General features: G+C 43.4%; 1 protein-coding gene across 4 annotated transcripts in view; it reads right to left on the reverse strand.

Moving 5' to 3' along the window:
- Positions 1 to 19,077, reverse strand: part of cadpsa (Ca2+-dependent activator protein for secretion a) — a 235,858-nt gene that overhangs the window by 78,954 nt on the left and 137,827 nt on the right. The window contains exons 13-18 of one of the 4 annotated variants that reach the window (XM_034239846.1): positions 9,118 to 9,219; positions 8,964 to 9,027; positions 8,412 to 8,535; positions 3,400 to 3,468; positions 733 to 839; positions 408 to 416 (exon numbers count right to left, since the gene is read on the reverse strand). In XM_034239846.1, the coding sequence (XP_034095737.1) occupies positions 408 to 416; positions 733 to 839; positions 3,400 to 3,468; positions 8,412 to 8,535; positions 8,964 to 9,027; positions 9,118 to 9,219 (475 nt within the window). The remainder of the gene's footprint in view (positions 1 to 407; positions 417 to 732; positions 840 to 3,399; positions 3,469 to 8,411; positions 8,536 to 8,963; positions 9,028 to 9,117; positions 9,220 to 19,077) is intronic. The other 3 variants (XM_034239848.1, XM_034239847.1, XM_034239849.1) reach the window with 3 other exon arrangements.

Genomic DNA, 19,077 nt, shown 5'->3' on the forward strand with positions numbered 1-19,077 from the left:
CTTGGTAATAAATGACACATGTCTAAACACAGGAAAAATGTTGGGTAAAGCTACAGAGGTGTAATGTTTGAGACAAAAAGTCAGAATCAAAAGTCACAACTCTGCACTTTGTTTCCTCAAAGCGTAGCTTAATGAGTTCAACAAATAAAATACTTGTTTAAGTGCTTGTCTATTTTCTTTAGCATCAATGGCAAACGTGTTGCTAGCTTAGAAGCTAACAAGCATTGTCACAAGCACTTGATTAGAAGTGACCACAAGCCAAAAGAGATTATGGGTCAATGTTGAGAGAGGAAACTTGAATGATCCTCTCCATCATTAGCCGGATCACTAGCTGCATGCACAGAGCGTACAGGTAGGGTATAGGTAGGGTAAGGGGTGGGGCATAATGCACCAAGATGATCACATACCTCTTTTCCCTGATCAATCATCCCCGCAAATCAAACAAATCATTGAAATACAAAGCAGAGAGGAAATGAGTCAATTTTAAAGGACAAAGTGACACAAAAAGCATGTTTTATAGTGAGGTAAAAACACATTCACAGTTTGTGTAATCAGTGGCTGAGATGGCTGGTGGGGACACACACGTCACTTCTCATTGCTTTGAATTAGCCCCACATGTTCAGTCCCACTACTGCTCTGCACAGCCACTGCTCTTTCAGTGTGTGTGTGTGTGTGTGTGTGTGTGTGTGTGTGTGTGTGTGTGTGTGTGTGTGTGTGTGTGCGTGCACTGACCTCAGCATGGTGTTCCTCGTTCTGCTGCAGCACCTCGATCACCAGCTCGGACAGGCGGATATTGTCCTCCAGTTTTTTAGCAGGTGTGACTAACCGCCCTACATTCTCTGGAGCACAAAGGTCAAAGGTCAGTGGAGGCAGTCTCTGAGTCTGTATCTACTATGTTTTATTTCTCTTGCTTGTACTACTGTATGCATTCAACCAGTGTGCAAACACATCCCTCAAACACTAAAGAGTGTCTCGGGTCATTCAGTATTTGCTTTAAAGAGGCACTCAGCATGCATGTTCTGCTGCCTACTACAGACACTGGAGGATTCAGTCACTCACTAATGTTGGTCATAGCTTCTACAGTGATCCTTAGCACAGTCTGCAGCCTTAGACTCAATCACTGGGACGATCTAGTGTTCATATTGTAAATACAAGCATGAAATATCAGATTATTATAATTAGGGCTGGGTATCAGACCTCAGTATACCTCTGTCAGATCATTCAAGTCAGATAATGGCTAAATGCAATAAAAATGAACATAAATGGTGTTAATAGTACCTTTCATTTTCTTAAGGGGAAGTTCATTGTCTACATTAAAGTATTTCTACCTAGCCCTAGTTATAATGTAATCCCATTGTAACATAGTGTTAAAGCGTTTTTGCTATCAACACTATCTCCATGAGTGCTGAAAGCCCTGCTGGGTGTCTGGAAGTAGTGCTGGCCTGTGTAGTGACCCATCTCTGTCACTGACAGAACACTGAGGATGTCATCGAGATGACGGATGCAAACAGCATGTACATTGAACAGTCATCATGCAGGAATGTGGTAGTTATGTTGTGCTTATCCACAGAGTAAACAACGTTATAATGTCTTTGGTGGGGAAGTTGCATGTACTTGCTATAAGAGTAAGTACAGGCCTATTGTCAGTCTGACTTCCATATCCTTCAGTATGTTCATTGCACAAAATTGATTTCTTCTTTGTTAGTGAATTTGTAGGATTACGATTGAAGGTGAGTTTCCTATTTTAGAAAAAGTATATGATTTGATGTTGCACTGTTTCTTTCGGCCATGAAACTCATGTTGAGCTCAAAACAACAACTTAATACATGACGACAAATGACCTTAACTGGGGCCCAGAGAGCAATGCAGTGAGAAACCAATCAGCAAGATTCAATTCTGTTTGGTGTTACCAGTGGCCGGATAATGTAAGAGGTATGCTAAGTAAAATATGGTGGATAAATCCAGAAGTTTTAATGAATTAATTAGTTTTAAACATAGTGAGGACAGTTTAATGGGTCAGATGTTATAAAACTAGACACGCACTAAAAACCCCAAAGTATGTGTGCTTTTTGCTGTGTCACTCTATGTCAGCACTGTCGTCCTGCTGGATAAGAACACATGTGCACAGTGTCTTACGCAGGTTGAATTGGCCCACAGAGTTCATGAGTGTTTCAGTCCAGCTGCTAGCTCTTGTGGCTCAGTGGTGTTGTGGACAGCACAGCAGGAGGATGGAGGATCGCCTGCTGGAGCTTAAGTCATGCTAACATGCCTGAAAGCTTCTAATGAATACGACTTCTGTCCTGGTACATAAGGGGGGATTGTTAGGATCTAGCAATGTCTGTCAACTCAGAGCTATTATGTCAGAGCTTGGAAGTGCAGAGGTGGAAACAAAGAAGTACTCCATAGAAAACAATTATTGTTTTTCTATATTTAAAAAATGTCTATGGACTCTTACTTTGTAAGATCTAACCAGGACAGTAAGTGGAGAGCTTAATTATGTGATCCTGAAACAGGACTGCTGATAGTGATCATCATTAAACACTTCATTAGGATATTTGACATTTGATGACAAATATTTCTGACATGTTGGAAGTTTGCAGGTCTTTTCACTCACAACGTTCCTGAAACCTGAAGTGTCTGTGTTTGCAGAGCAAAGTACAGGTATCAGGAAGGTGGTGACAGGGTCTATGGGGAAATGGTTTAAGGTAGACTGAGGAATGAGCGAACAGCAGAAGTTAGACATACAGTACGTCACCTGGAACCTTCATCTTTCTGACATTTCTCCACTAAATAAGAGTATTTGTATTTAGAGAGAATGGAGAGGAGGTAGAGAGAGGTGGGGAAGTGATAGAGGGTGAGAGAGAAGATATTTTTCAAAACAAGTGGTATTTAGTCGGATATGAAATGTTTCATCTTTACTTGTGATTTATGTAAAGAAGTTAGCAAACAGCACACAGCATTAAAACCTGTCAAAATTATTGTCTAACCTGATTCCAAAGTAATTTCCCTTGAAGGATTGATATGAATTAAAATGACATTTTAATAAGTGCAGGATATGGGTGTCCTGTTTGAATGTACCGTGGTCTTACACACTTAAAGGATTCACACACAAGCAAAGTAAAAATGCATTCAAGTCGCAGACAGAAAAAGAAAAGGTGTTTTGTGCCGGACAGAAAAGAAAAGAAGCTCACAGAGAAATTAGAATGCGTTTTGAGTGGCTGAGCAACAAACTACATGTAACTGTAGACTTTACAGACGCAAACAATAGATAGACACAAACCAAAGGACGGCAGGAGCGTCAAGAGTGTGGGGTTACTTGTTGTTGGCGTGCATACTGTTGTAGAGAAACATATAGGGTGCAGAGGAGGGGGGGGGCTTGGGAATGAGGAAAGTACTCACGAATGGTTAAATCCATCACTTGAGACGCCAAGCAGAAGACAGGATGCTCATACATCTCTCTTTTTTTCCCTACAGAGAAAGAGGGAGGATACCGAGGCATGCGAGAGCCGGGGTCAGAGAGGCGGGGTCAGAGGGACGGGGTCAGAGAGGTGCGGTCAGAGAGGCTGGGTCAGAAGGGCGGGACAGAGGGCTGACCCAGGAGTCGAACCTGCTTTCTTTTGTTCTACACATGTCGTGCCATTAAAGTACATTTTTATTTAGCTAATTGAAATAAAAAATGTAATATCTCAAAGGTGTTATAAATATCATTTTGAGATTTGCAATTATTACCAAAGACTGGTTTCCTTTACACTAGGTCTACTATATTCTGTTCTTCTGATCATACATTTGAATACTTGTCAGCTAAATGATTAACCTCTTTATGTGTGCCACTTGCTTTTAGGTTAATCACTTCCTTATCCCTATCAATTCATTTCAGCTTTCTTATATTTCTGGATTATTTCAGTAAACAGTAAACATTTCAAATATATTAAAACAAATGCTGTACATCACAACAAAAGCAACCTGATTTGCATTTTGATTACAAAAAAACATGGTTGTTATTTTGTAAATGTGTACACTAACACAAGCTAAGTTTGAACTTTAAACAACCCAGTATTGCTTAAATGGCATGTAGAAACTGATTATAATGGGTATGTGTTTTGTAACCAAAATAACAATGTCTCAGAATGAGTTGCATAAGCTTGCAGTAATTCATGTATCAATGAAAATGCTACATAAAGCGCCTTTGAGATCTGTCTCATATCTGAGTTTGATGACATGCCAAAGTCAGAATATCAATGAATAAGTGTAGGCTCAGCGATTACAGACTGCTGTTAGCTGGGCTGGAGATGCTTCTGTCATTTTTTCCGACCCAGTTGAGATTCAACCACGCACGTATCCGCATTAACGCACTGTTGCTCTGCGGGACTGCGTCCTGGATGTTTCAGGAAAATGTTCCGTCCCTTCCTATATGCAGTCTGTGGTGCCGTCCCTATGTTAAAAACGCTGAAGTTGTCACGACTACTCTAGCTTGGGAAAAATAATGATATGGTCTGTTTATTAGACCACAAATAATTAGCTCACTACCCCTCCCCATGGCCCCTCCCCCCCACTCCCTGCTGCTTAGAGACAGCTTCACTGGGTGTGAGCAGACTGCAGCTCCGTAGTCCCACTTTTGGGAGTGGCCGTAACATCTCGTACTGAATTGAGTGCAAGAGCAAGACATGCTAAAATCCGTTACAGTGATCTGCGGGAAAAATGAATACTTTATATACAGTACTCTGACAGTGTTGAAAAGTAAGTAGCTTATACTTAGGCCTATGTTCAAAACATGACCATAAAAAAGAAACAACCTTTTAGGCTTCATATTGTTTGCTAAATTATTATTCCTAAATCAATAGTGAATTAATATTAAACGATTAATTAACATTTACTCAGCTCTTCATAACTGTGATGTTGTTTCATATTAAAAAGCAGTTTATCAATCTAGTTTGGGAAAGCTGCTCTATGAAGCGCCTGTGACTGTCAAATTCATATTTTGTGGGATGAAAACTCAAAGGCTGACACTCTGAGGCTGCATCGATGCTTTAGTCATGGGGAAGTGTTAGAGGTTTATAGGTTAAATCTCTACTGGGTTGAAAAGGATAGATGGGTTGAGGACAGTGAGCTGAGGTCAGATGCCCCTTTTCCACCAAACCGGTTCCAGGGCCAGTTCCGGGCTAGAGCCTGATTAAGCTCTGGTTCTTCCTGTTTCCACCGCAGCGGAGCCGGCTCTAAGCACCGAAAACCGGTTCTTACCTGACCCCACTCGGCTGCCCGGCAAGAACCAAGAACCAAGACCGCTTACGTCGGAGGGGGTCGAGATTAACCTGAGCAATAACAGTTAATGGCGAGTACGGCAAATCAAAGTTGTAACAAGCTGTAGCGCTGAGCAAAGTGACTAGAACGTGACCACACACTTTATAAAGTCAGGCAACACTAACCAGGCTTCGTGTGATTCTGTTTATTTGTACCTTACTTTGACCATCCGTTCACTGTCATTGATCATTGTGGAGAGCAGGCAGACGTTTTCCTATTGTTTTGTATTATAGCAGCTATCGGATGGAATCAATACATGGGCTGCACAGGTTGTCGTGTCCGACTATCACAAGTAGAATCATTATGAAAAATACGCCGGTAAAATGTGCCTGTAGAAAATGGTTTATGCCACAATAGGATAGCAACAAGTAGTCAAGATAGTCAGATTAGCTTCGGTTGCTATGCTAACATCACCCATTTTATACCAGAGAAACGTTCATAACACCGTTGTGATGCCAAACAGCGTCAATCCATACTGAAACACATTCACATGGGGGATGGGAGATATCTATCAGCTGCTTGTGTGACAGTCAGAAAGTGAATACTTTCCAGCGGCCGCTGCCGTGAGTTAATGGTAGACTAAACTCTGCCGTGAGTTAACGGGAGAATAAACTCTACCGTGAGTTAATGGTAGACTAAACTCTGCCGTGAGTTAACGGTAGACTAAACTCTGCCGTGAGTTAACGGTAGACTAAACTCTGCCGTGAGTTAACGGTAGACTGAACTCCGGTGGACGAGCAGCACTGCAGCGGTTGGTAAATGCCGCTGAACCACATTAATAAACAATGAACCACGGCACAAAAGTACGAGGGTTAAGAAGTAGTTCTTTAATTTAATCTGGCTTTGTATGATTAAAAAGCAACACGATCATCGACCCGACGCAGTCCCCCATTGTTGTTGTTGTGAGCGGCGTTTGGGAGAAAATCAGCGACGTAAACGGTGATGTCATGACGCAGCACCAGTCGGGCTCTGAGCGGTGGAAACCAGTTCAGCACCAGAAAAGCACAAGAACGGATCTTGAACCGGAACCGGTTTGGTGGAAGAGGGGCAAGAGAGAGCTAGAGGGCATAGCCCTGTTACCGTGAGACAGATATAAGGAAAGACTGTTTTGTATCCATGGATGTTTTTTGGGGATAAAAAATAATGAGCTGTCTATTTTGGATTAACCATTCGTTCTGTTGGGCAGAAGTAAAATCTAGAAACAGTTGTTTCCTGTAGTACTATAGGGCAGGAAGCACACCAGTATGAAGGGCGGGGTTTGGGGTTATCAATCACAACTGAGAAACTAAGGGTAACATTCCTTAGTGTCTTCAGGGAGGTGATGGTTTCTTTACAGACATCGTCTTAAATTGATAATTTTGAAGTTGAATTTGTTTTGAACAACAACATTTTGGGAAATGCACTTGTTTGCTTTCTTGTACTTCTCTCAATGTGTTGCATCTGATCCTAGCCAGGCAATATGTGGACAAAACTGAAAAAGAAAACCATTGGCCTCTGTTACCTCTGCAATGGAGCTTATCTGCCAGTCTGAGTTGTCTGTTAGTCAGAATCATTATGGAAAGACTATTGGCCGCATTTCAATGAATCTTGTTGCCTCTGTGTGTCCAGTAGAGAGGTCCTGGACCTGTTTAGCCTAGCTTAGCATTAAGACTACAAGCAGTAAGAAAAAAAGCTCTCAAAAATACTTCTGAGCTATCATATTTGTAATATTTGTTAAAGTTTAAGGAGAGTTAGCCTTCTAGATGTTTCGCTCTTAGCTAATAGGTTGATAAAGACCTTCATAAAGATATTGCTAGGTTTGAGCTCTTTCCTGTAAACAAGGCAGGATGGCCTTGGAATGTATCAATGATTCCAAATGACCAAGATGCAACTTGAGACAGGAGCTGTTTCCCGAGTTCTACAGATCTTTTTGCCAAGCTAAACACATCCAGGACTTATGTCTGTACTGGTCTCATAGGAGTGAATCTTTGTTTTGACTCTGGCTAAGACAGCGAATGAGCTTATTTTCCAAATGTCATTGTTCACGAACAAACATAAGTTACAAATCGGACCTAAAGTAAAGATACATTTAGCAGGTCACTCAGTTGAACATAATTAGTTTCAGAGGTCTGTAAAGTGCTTTTGATGCCTACTAATGAGAACCTGGATCATGCAACAGAAAAAAACACTGAACTGCCACAAGGGACAGTCTCATCATGTCTTGTTTATTGGCTTTCCTGTTTCCAAACAGCAGCTAATGATGAGCAGCACAAGCCAATAGACAAGGTAAAAGAGGGGGAGAATGGAAATCATCAGAGAGCAAGGTAGAGGAGGGCAGAGGAAGGAAAAGGAAGGAGCATCACTTCAGCTACCAGGCAGGGAAAGAGGAAGACAGAAGCAGGTTAGGACTCTGGAAAGGAAGCTGAGGCATGGTGGACGAAGTCAGCATAAAGATTGAATTGAATGCATTTTTACTTACTGTACATTTGTTAGTACAATTGGATAGAGATAATGCAGAATAAACACATTATTTTTGTAAAAACATTTTTGAAAAGTTTCTGCAGCTGTGAAGAAAATGTACAAGTTAAGCTTTTTATAAATGCGGAATTGAAACTCATAAACAGTTCTATACGATGTAGTTGATTTATTCTAAAGATCGCGCACATGTTTGGCAACAAGCTTTATGAACATTAATTGTAACATAAAGAAGTCCTTTCCACATCAGAAAACCAGACAGTCAGTCACATTCATCTTTATCGGTTTTTCTGACACCTGAGGGAAAACTTTTTTTTTTTATTGTCATGCACATAATTGCCATTAGCTGTTTGACCACAAGAGAGATCCATTGGTGCATTGCTCATTTAAACTCTTCATTCCAACAGTTGAAAGACACACCGTGACTACACCAACACCCAGGTACATTCTTCAGGTATTCTTTAGTGTTCAGAAATCCTCTCAACACTGCGTGTAGAATCTCTCACATCTGCATTCTTCTGTCACGGTAAACTCTTTTAGCAACTCTAACTGACTTAGCCAAGAGCTGTTAGATTAGGAGCTGCGCCAGGACAGAACGCCCATACAGTGTTTTTGCAGTAGCAACCACACAGAGCAGCAGAGATGGAGCAGTAACTTACCTTCCAGTTTGGCGTACTCTGACAGCCGCTGGTAGTTGACTAGAGCAGCCTGCTCCAGACACCGACGTATCACCGCCTTCACGTCCTCTTGTGGAACCGGGGTAACAATATCCTTCATCAGAACCTAAAAAGGAAAGCAACAGTTTTTATTTCGAGCAATCATTTTCAAATGAAAAAGAAAGTCAAATAGTAAAAGTATTTTTGACAGGGATCTGATCATGTTAAGCAAAGTAATAGCCACTTCTTGTTTCATGAAAAAAGATAACACCGCTATTGCGAAGGCAATAGCGGGGTGTCCCCAGGCCTGGATTGTTGGTGTCAATGTTGGTGCAGATCGGTCAATGCTGCAAGTTAAAAGCCATTTCCTGTTTCACCATTGCTAAGGTGCTTTAAAAGCTCCTAAGCTTCTAATTTATCGTAGCGCAAGTCTTACAGCCAAGCTGACCTAACCTGAATTGAATTGATTCACGTCTAAATTGGTTAAATGGTGTAATGTATGGCCTCATTGTGTGAGGTTTCGACTCTTTGGAAAAATACGGCCATCCATCATACCCTTTCAAGCAAGGACAGAGTTGCTTTCAGCGCCCCTTCTGGCCGACCAAATGGAAAGCAGTACCTAAGGAGAGACAGATTGGACTTTCATGTGAACCCTCAGCAGAATAGATTGGCATGAGATCAGCACATGGTTGCTGAACACGGATCCTACCTGAAGTGTGTTATCTGGTTCTCCAGAAGAACCCGTAGCCTCTCTTTGATCTCCTCAAAGTGCTCCTTCTCTTCTACGGTCACTGTGCCTATACCATCAGGCCTGAAAGACATCAGCAGGTACAAGAAACACGAGGTGTTACTGGTGCCGGAGAAAACTGACATGAGAGACTTTGAGTTAATGTAAAGTGTGTGTATATTTTTGGAACTCACTGTTTCAAATACATGTTGGTTTACACGTTATTTATACCTCTCCCAATGTTCTCAGATTTGGGAAAACAACAGGCCAGTGTCAGACTGAAAATAGCTCCATAGCCAGGTCTCAGCACCCTGGGGTTAGGGCTAGTCCAGGACCAAGACCTGATTTTAGTTTTTCACAGTCTTTGGCTGGATTTGAGCACTTAACTCAGTGTCCTTTCACATTAGCAGTGAAGACCAAGAATGGGCAAAGTTCATCTAATAATCTGACAATATAAACCAATAAATTGACCTGTATGAAAAAGTCAATAGACAGGTTCCACAGAAAGCAATCAAAACCAGACACAATTTAAGAGCATATTTTAACCTCAATAACAGCATTCAGGAACTGTAAGCCGTTGATCACTAAGCATGTTTCAGTTCAGAAGAATGTTGATACCACAAATGGGGCGAAGCCTGCGAGCTAGTTCAGGCAGTCAACTCGAGCACTTATGCTGCATTCATACATAACGCCCCCTTGCCACTCTACAACCAACCAAACAGAGTCTCCTTAATATGCCGCTCTATTGAACCTGCCAGATCTCTCTCCATGCATTGCTTGCTGCTGCTATTGCTGCAGCTACCTCTACGTCGCTGCTGCTTGCTGCCCCACCACCACCCCAGCTTCCACCCCAGCTTCCACCCCAGCTTCCACCTGTAGGCTCGGGGTTAGTTATTTAATCATCACTCATCGTGCTATGTATATCTATGGAGTGATGATGCCCGAGCCTAGTCGCCAAACTCAACTATATGCTGCTTCTAATAAACATGTTAAAGGAACACATGAGTTGTCTGACTGAAACAGAAATGCACAGAAGTTAACATTGTTCTTACTTTCTCCGTGTTAATTAAATAGTATGTATTATGCACATGTAAATGCAGACAAGACGGCAGGCGGAAACCTTTTAAAATGCGTGTTTTCTGAATGGAGATCGGATCGATCAGGCTAAGCTAACATTGTATATGCTCTGTCCACACTCATTCAACTGTATGAACAAGCAATACTTTGAAATGCAAAAGTCTGTGTGTGTGTGTGTGTGTGTGTGTGTGTGTGTGTGTGTGTGTGTGTGTGTGTGTGTGTGTGTGTGTGTGTGTGTGTGTACGAGAGTATTTTTAATACATTTTTTCAACTCGAGCGTCAAATTCGCGTGCCGAACGCGGTAGCCAATCAGCGGTGAGGATCTCAGTCTGCCGTCACTGACGTTGAATCAGAAAACCAAAACATCAGACGTTAGCTGTTAGCACACAGAGCTCACAGCTCCTCATATCTGTTCAGAAACTAGACAAAAGTTATACAAGTATAAACCACAGACTGTCTGTGTCATGGTGAATACAGTCGCTGTTGTATCTGTATCATGGTATTGTGAGTGTGGACGGAGCAGCTACAACGTTAGCTTAGCCTGATCGATCCGATATTCATTCAGAAAAACACGCATTATAACTCTCTGGGGTCCCTGGCCTTTTTTGATCTGTTTTCTCGCATGGACTTTTATTTTAAAAATGCTTCTAAAACATGAACCCTGTGCTGCACAAATGAGGTTAAATGGTTAACATAGGTTCAGGAGCATGGCCACGCCTAAAACTCCGCCTCGAACCATGGCCACGCCTAAAACTCCGCCTCGAACCACGGCCACCCCTATTTATATCCGGCAAAACTTCCAGCCACTGCTTGTCTCCATCCTTTCAAGGACTGACAGCCAGACCGTGATTCACGCCGCGCGTCGTCACGGTTCACAAGCCAAACGCTACCACGAGAACATTAAACTCACCATGGATCCCGAACTGCTGATCAACTCACCGGAGTCAGATGAAGATCTCTTCGACATCGGCTACCCGCCATCCTCGGTTCAGCAGTCGGATCTAATGGCGCGTTTCCACTACAGCGCGGAGCCCCGTTTAAGAGGGTTTCCACTTGGCCTAGTACCGGCTAGCGGGTCCTAATTCACAGTTTTTCTGGCCCCATAACATTGTGGTTCTAGGGCCAGGAACAACCAGGCTGTGACGTCACTCTCGACTGCTGATTGGTCAGAGAAAATCGTCGCAATATATGCAACTCGTCGACGCGTCGCATATAAATATATATATATATATAGCGAAGCTTGCAGCATTTTTATAAACAGCATTTTTGAGGATCAACAAAAATGGCAAAGAAAAGCACACCGTGGTCCACCGAGGAAGTTACGACGTTCCTACACTTTATTGCAGATGACAAGATCCAGTGGGAGCTTGACGGGACAACTCGCAATATGAAAGTATTTCAGGAGGTCTCTACACTGATGTGCGGAAGCGGTTACTCGAGGACTGTCTAGTAGGGAAAAACTGAAAAAGATGAAGAGTGAGTATCGCGTAGTGAAGGACAACAACAAGCCGATCGCTCCGCCTACACTGCGTTACTATAGATACTACCCCAGTTCCTAAACTCTAATGGAGACGCGCCATAAGTGAGCCAGTCCTAACGAGCGGGCCAGTCCTAACGAGCGAGCCAGTCCTAACGAAGTGAGCCAGTCCTAACGAGCGAGGCCGTGTAGTGGAAACGCGCCATTAGCCAAGCATCCGAACGGAGCCGCGTGCGCTCGGCAATCAGTGTCCCACACACCAGCTGCCACCGCTCCCACTCACGCTCCCCCAACGAGATACCTCCAACTCCAGACAGGTCCCAGGCTTCGTCTACTCCGCCAGCGAGGGCAAACAACCGGGGCCACAACAGGCACAGCCAGCTCCAATCTCCCCACCAACGGCAGCCTGCCTCATTAGCAGCCCCCGGGCCACTCGCAGCGGCGCATTCGACACTCCTCTCGGATGCGCGCTCCGAAACGGAGCCCGAACTACGGAGCCCGAACTACGGAGCCCGAACTACGGAGCCCGAACTACGGAGCCCGAACAACGGAAGTGGACAGTCATTCAACTCCAACGTTTCCTGAAAGAAAACGGCATCCACTTTCACCGAAATGACAACAAGGCTAGACTGTTCAACCTCTACAAAGCCTAAAGCAGCACAACGGCAAGAACAACGAGACACACCGCTCTTCCTGCTCCAGAGCCAACCACCGTGCGGTGCGCGCGCACCACGGGTCGTGATGTCACAGGACTCTGTCCTCCTCCACGGACACAGCCCGACTCACCAGCACCCCCTGGTGGGGGCCAGGTCGTATTGCCCTCTGTGCCTGCTCTCTCTGTGTCTGACATGTCGCAGCTTATGTCAACCTTTCTCTCATCCCTGTGCTTACAGGCTTCAAAAAATCCCGTTGCACGTACATCCCTTCATCCCTCCATCCCTTCTTCTTCTCTACCTTCAGCAGTCCACAGCAACCCAGCTTCTGCTTAACTTCCTCCTTTAGCAGCTAACCCCGTAACAACAGCGCCTCACCCAGTAACCCAAGGGGCCATGCTACATGCTAACCCATTAGCCGACTCTTACCCAGTACCTTCTTTTCCAACTGGTCTATCCTTTCCCCCTCCCCCCATCCCTTCCCCAACACCCAAATGTTTTTCCTCCCTGTACAACCAGCTACACTCTAGCCGCAGCAACACCACCCATCCAGCCAGACTCCTCAGTCTATCGCCCTTCCCTCGTGTCCCCCGTCTTGCGCCGGCGGATTCTCCTAGGTAACTACGTAGACTTAGCTCAGCTACTACAGCCATCAATCATCGACACTAGCCAGCCCAGGGAAATGCAGACCAACTTCGGTTTAGTCCAGCTGCGAAATCCCTCAGCTCTGAGGTCTAAGGACTTAACCCCCGCAGAGTTCGCCCTAGGTTTTTCCCTTTACCGCAACGTCATCTGCTCAGTCGATCCCACACGTAGAACCGAGTGAGACGAGTACCTCCTCATAGAGCTCGACATGGCCTTACGCTTCGGAGGCTCAGGTTTTTACACCTACCACGTCCACTTCGCTAGCCAAGCAGTTCAACCATGGAACATACTGGGGTGCTCTGGACTCCGAGCTTTACTGCCGCATCTTCGCAGCACGCGCATCCCTCTCTTGCCAATTATGTGGAGCCCCCTCCCACCCGGCCTCAGCATGATCAGTCAGCGCTCCACCACCTCAAACACCTCACTCACTTTCCTCTCCATCACGCAACGCCTCAGACTTCAACCGTCTATCACCCGCAGGGAGGCAGGATGGCGTGTAATAACTTCAATGAACTAGGCTGCTTTCTGTCTAACTGCCGCCTAATTCACATCTGCTCTTTCCGCGGCGTCGCTCATATCAGGAGCACCCGCCCCCACAACCCAACCTAACATTTATGGCATAAACGTATTTTCCCTTTAAAGTGTAACAGAGGCCCGGTTCTGGGCAAACCGCGCGCGCATCATTCTAACTCCTCAATGGTAATGTTTAGTTGGATTTAGAAGTGAAGATGTAGTCATTCGTTCCGGGCATGTTATTTTCAAGCTACACGTTTCTGGTCCAGAAACACTTTCAGAACATCCCGCACATTTTGGGGGCATTATTAGAGCCATTTCTCCCGCATCGGCGCAGCGTCCACAGCAGCTAGACCGGTCATCTCTTATTCAAACCATCTAGGCCAGGGATGGGCAACTTTGATGGTGGTGGGGGCCACATCATTGATGTACTGGCCACCAGGGGGCCGCAGATTCACTTGGAACACACACACACAAAAATTCCATGTGTTGTATGTAATTATTAACAAATATACTAAGTCTGACATCTTCATTGACATTTTACAATCAAAGGGAACATCCCCAAAAAATGGGAACATCCTCTAATAAGCTCACTAAACAAATATCAGTTCACAGAAATGTTATTTCATTTTTACAAGTGGCATGTTTGTATTGAACAGGTTATTAAACAGTGGAATAAAACTATTTTAAACTATTGGAAAGCACGGAAAATGTGTGTGTATTGAGATTAACCATTAGATGACATACTGTACACATGAAGTCATGAACACTAACCCAGACATTAGTTGTCTAACTTGAACCTAAAACACTTGTAGCCAGTCTCTGAATTCCCCTTATTCCACAATAAGGGGAATGTCAACACAGACACCTGTCAGCCCTCACTCTGCTGTTCCTCAGCGCCGTTCCCACCCCCTCCCGCTGAAATTATGAATGAAAAGCGTAGTAATCATAGATAACACGGCAGGGTCCGTGACATTTTGTCTTCATCTGATTTCAAATAAACAAAGTCTTGGTTTTAAGAATATTAAACTTGTTTTGCCAAATTCAGATGATAAAACAACTTTTAAGCTTGTAAAGGCATAATTACAAGAGGCAACTTAACGTCACAGCAGGCATAACAACAGCCGGTGTTTCTTGTGAGGGTTTCCCCGGGAAACAAACACAATACACACAAATGCGTCACAGATTATTTTGCGGTATTTGAAATCATCAGTACTACAAGTAAAACATTTTTTATTTTTTATTAATTACGTTGTTTATAAATTAATCTGAGGGCTGCAAAAAGAGGAGGTGGGGGCCGCCATTTGCTCATCCCTGATCTAGGCCCTCGGCCGCTGGTCATCCCAAGCGTACCACGCTTACATCCGCGACAATCTAAACGACGTCAGACATGCACATGCTTAAGTCAGCTGCTTTAATCCGACTCTTTTGGGGGCCTGTAATCAGCCCACGCAGATCATGCCGGAGACGGAACCCCCACTCTGAGTCTCCCACTGCACGGACCAAAGCTCGTCCTCCCAGATCATCCCTTCACCCCCTCATATCATTCACATGTTACTTCAATAAACGTACAAACATCACACAGTTGTGGCGTGGTTCCTGCTAGTGAATCAAGTAATATGATGTTTTTTTTTTATTTCAAGCTCAGCCATCAGCATATGCAGGCTGCAGGGATGTGGCATGAATGTACAAATAGGTATGAGACCATACAACAACAAAAAACTGATGAAAAGTGTATCACTCAGAGATTTATTGAAAACACACAGTGAAAAGAAGTCTACAAAAAGTCCAGGCGTTCTTGGATCCAAAAAGTTAGTTGTGCCATGCCTCAAAGCAGTTTCTGTCAAGCACAAGGCAGAGGGCCACATCACACTGTCTACACTTCCAGGGTGTGGACACACTGGCCTGCCTTGTCTGCCTACACTGGACACAGGTCTTTCGTCCAGCTGAAGCTCTTTTGCTTTTATCTTGGACGTCAGTGATGGGCACTGGTATGTGTCCAGCAGCAAAGTCGTCGTTCCAAAAGGGATCAAATACATCTCTGCCAGCACCCCCTTTTATTACAGGTGACGCTCCCTGTTCATTTGCATCTCAATCAAAATGTTTTGGTGTATGTGCATAGCCTACCCGCCCTAAGCATATACCTCTTATTTTTGCCAAGGATAATAAATACACTTTCTTTTACAGTCTCAATGTCTTATCCATTTCCTTGCAGTTATTATTGTCCTTAAAAAGTGCACTTTCCGAAGACACTAATGTCTGCAGGGTCGGTCCTTAGCATTGGCGTTATAGATGTTTGCCTAGGGTGCCAGATCTGGGGGGGGGGGGCGCTGCGCTGGTAGCTCTGGGAGGGAAAAAAAAAGTTTGACCGTTGGTGCTCATCCTAATTTTCGGCCTTGATGTAACAACATTCATAATTAAGTAAATGTAACACCCTTTTCACCCCGGTTACACGTTTAATTTGCCCTGTACGATGGGCGCTGTAAGTGATGAAAGTGGGGGATGTTGGCTTATCTGGCGCCCGCAGCTCACAGCCAAAGTGCGAGCATGGGAGCGAGAGAGTGAGAGAGGGAGGGCGCACCGGTACTGGTGCTGTTGTTATTAGCATCTGGTGCTAGCTGCTCTAACGGATATAAGAAGAAGATGTTTCTACAACTAGGGCAAAGGAGAGCTCTCCTGTCAGACTGAGAGGCTGATAACTACAGCTCAGTGAGGTAAAGGACTCTTGAGTGTTTAGATAGTTCACTTTAGTCTAAGTTATCTCAGTGGGTCTCAAACGTTTTGATCACAATTTATGTAAACAAATATTTCCAAGGCACTCCTTTATAATTATTGGGATAAACAGGTTTGAAATCATTTCAATGTATACTATAGGACAGTAAACCAAAAATATCGTTTAAAACTGGAGATAAAAAAAATATAGATAAATAAATAAATGTTAACTAGGTAAAATAAGATATGAATAAACAACAAAAATAAAATAAGTTACATTTGTTTGTTATTGGCTATGGTAGGTTATTGGATATGTTCCCATACAGTACTTATTTGATTATTCAAATGTAAACCGATCTTTTTCATATGGATGTTTAGAGTTGTACCCCCTAGATCAGGTCTCTAGTAATGTGTGCTCAAAGTGCCAGAAAAAATCTCGCCTGGGGCAACAAATTGTCTAGAACATACTGGTATACACCTGAACATCAGCAGGAGAGGACTCTTTAAAGTAGAGACACTACATACTGATATACACCTGAACATCAGCAGGAGAGGACTCTTTAAAGTAGAGACACTACATACTGATATACACCTGAACATCAGCAGGAGAGGACTCTTTAAAGTAGAGACACTACATACTGATATACACCTGAACATCAGCAGGAGAGGACTCTTTAAAGTAGAGACACTACATACTGATATACACCTGAACATCAGCAGGAGAGGACTCTTTAAAGTAGAGACACTACATACTGATATACACCTGAACATCAGCAGGAGAGGACTCTTTGAAGTAGAGCCACTACATACTGATATACACCTGAACATCAGCAGGAGAGGACTCTTTAAAGTAGAGACACTACATACTGATATACATCTGAACATCAGCAGGAGAGGACTCTTTAAAGTAGAGACACTACATACTGATATACACCTAAACATCAGCAGGAGAGGACTCTTTAAAGTAGAGACACTACATACTGATATACACCTGAACATCAGCAGGAGAGGACTCTTTAAAGTAGAGACACTACATACTAATATACACCTGAACATCAGCAGGAGAGGACTCTTTAAAGTAGAGACACTACGTACTGATATACACCTGAACATCAGCAGGAGAGGACTCTTTAAAGTAGAGAGACTACATACTGATATACACCTGAACATCAGCAGGAGAGGACTCTTTAAAGTAGAGACAATACATACTGATATACACCTGAACATCAGCAGGAGAGGACTCTTTAAAGTAGAGACACTACATACTGACATACACCTGAACATGAGCAGGAGAGGACTCTTTAAAGTAGAGACACTACATACTGATATACACCTGAACATCAGCAGGAGAGGACTCTTTAAAGTAGAGACACTACATACTGATATACACCTGAACATCAGCAGGAGAGGACTCTTTAAAGTAGAGACACTACATACTGATATACACCTGAACATCAGCAGGAGAGGACTCTTTAAAGTAGAGACACTACATACTGATATACACCTGAACATCAGCAGGAGAGGACTCTTTAAAGTAGAGAGACTACATACTGATATACACCTGAACATCAGCAGGAGAGGACTCTTTAAAGTAGAGACACTACATACTGATATACACCTGAACATCAGCAGGAGAGGACTCTTTAAAGTAGAGACACTACATACTGATATACACCTGAACATCAGCAGGAGAGGACTCTTTAAAGTAGAGACACTACATACTGATATACACCTGAACATCAGCAGGAGAGGACTCTTTGAAGTAGAGACACTACATACTGATATACACCTGAACATCAGCAGGAGAGGACTCTTTAAAGTAGAGACACTACATACTGATATACACCTGAACATCAGCAGGAGAGGACTCTTTAAAGTAGAGACACTACATACTGATATACACCTGAACATCAGCAGGAGAGGACTCTTTAAAGTAGAGACACTACATACTGATATACACCTGAACATCAGCAGGAGAGGACTCTTTAAAGTAGAGACACTACATACTGATATACACCTGAACATTAGCAGGAGAGGACTCTTTAAAGTAGAGACACTACATACTGATATACACCTGAACCTCAGCAGGAGAGGACTCTTTAAAGTAGAGACACTACATACTGATATACACCTGAACATCAGCAGGAGAGGACTCTTTAAAGTAGAGACACTACATACTGATATACACCTGAACATCAGCAGGAGAGGACTCTTTAAAGTAGAGACACTACATACTGATATACATCTGAACATCAGCAGGAGAGGACTCTTTAAAGTAGAGACACTACATACTGATATACACCTGAACATCAGCAGGAGAGGACTCTTTAAAGTAGAGACACTACATACTGATATACACCTGAACATCAGCAGGAGAGGACTCTTTAAAGTAGAGACACTAGATACTGATATACACCTGAACATCAGCAGGAGAGGACTCTTTAAAGTAGAGAGACTACGTACTGATATACACCTGAACATCAGCAGGAGAGGACTCTTTAAAGTAGAGACACTAGATACTGATATACACCTGAACATCAGCAGGAGAGGACTCTTTAAAGTAGAGACACTACATACTGATATACACCTGAACATGAGCAGGAGAGGACTCTTTAAAGTAGAGACACTACACACTGATATACACCTGAACATCAGCAGGAGAGGACTCTTTAAAGTAGAGACACTACATACTGATATACACCTGAACATCAGCAGGAGAGGATTCTTTAAAGTAGAGACACTACATACTGATATACACCTGAACATCAGCAGGAGAGGACTCTTTAAAGTAGAGACACTACATACTGATATACACCTGAACATCAGCAGGAGAGGACTCTTTAAAGTAGAGAGACTACATACTGA

The sequence above is a fragment of the Gymnodraco acuticeps genome, unplaced genomic scaffold, assembly GCF_902827175.1.
Source record: "Gymnodraco acuticeps unplaced genomic scaffold, fGymAcu1.1, whole genome shotgun sequence".
NCBI classification, from domain to species: domain Eukaryota; kingdom Metazoa; phylum Chordata; class Actinopteri; order Perciformes; family Bathydraconidae; genus Gymnodraco; species Gymnodraco acuticeps.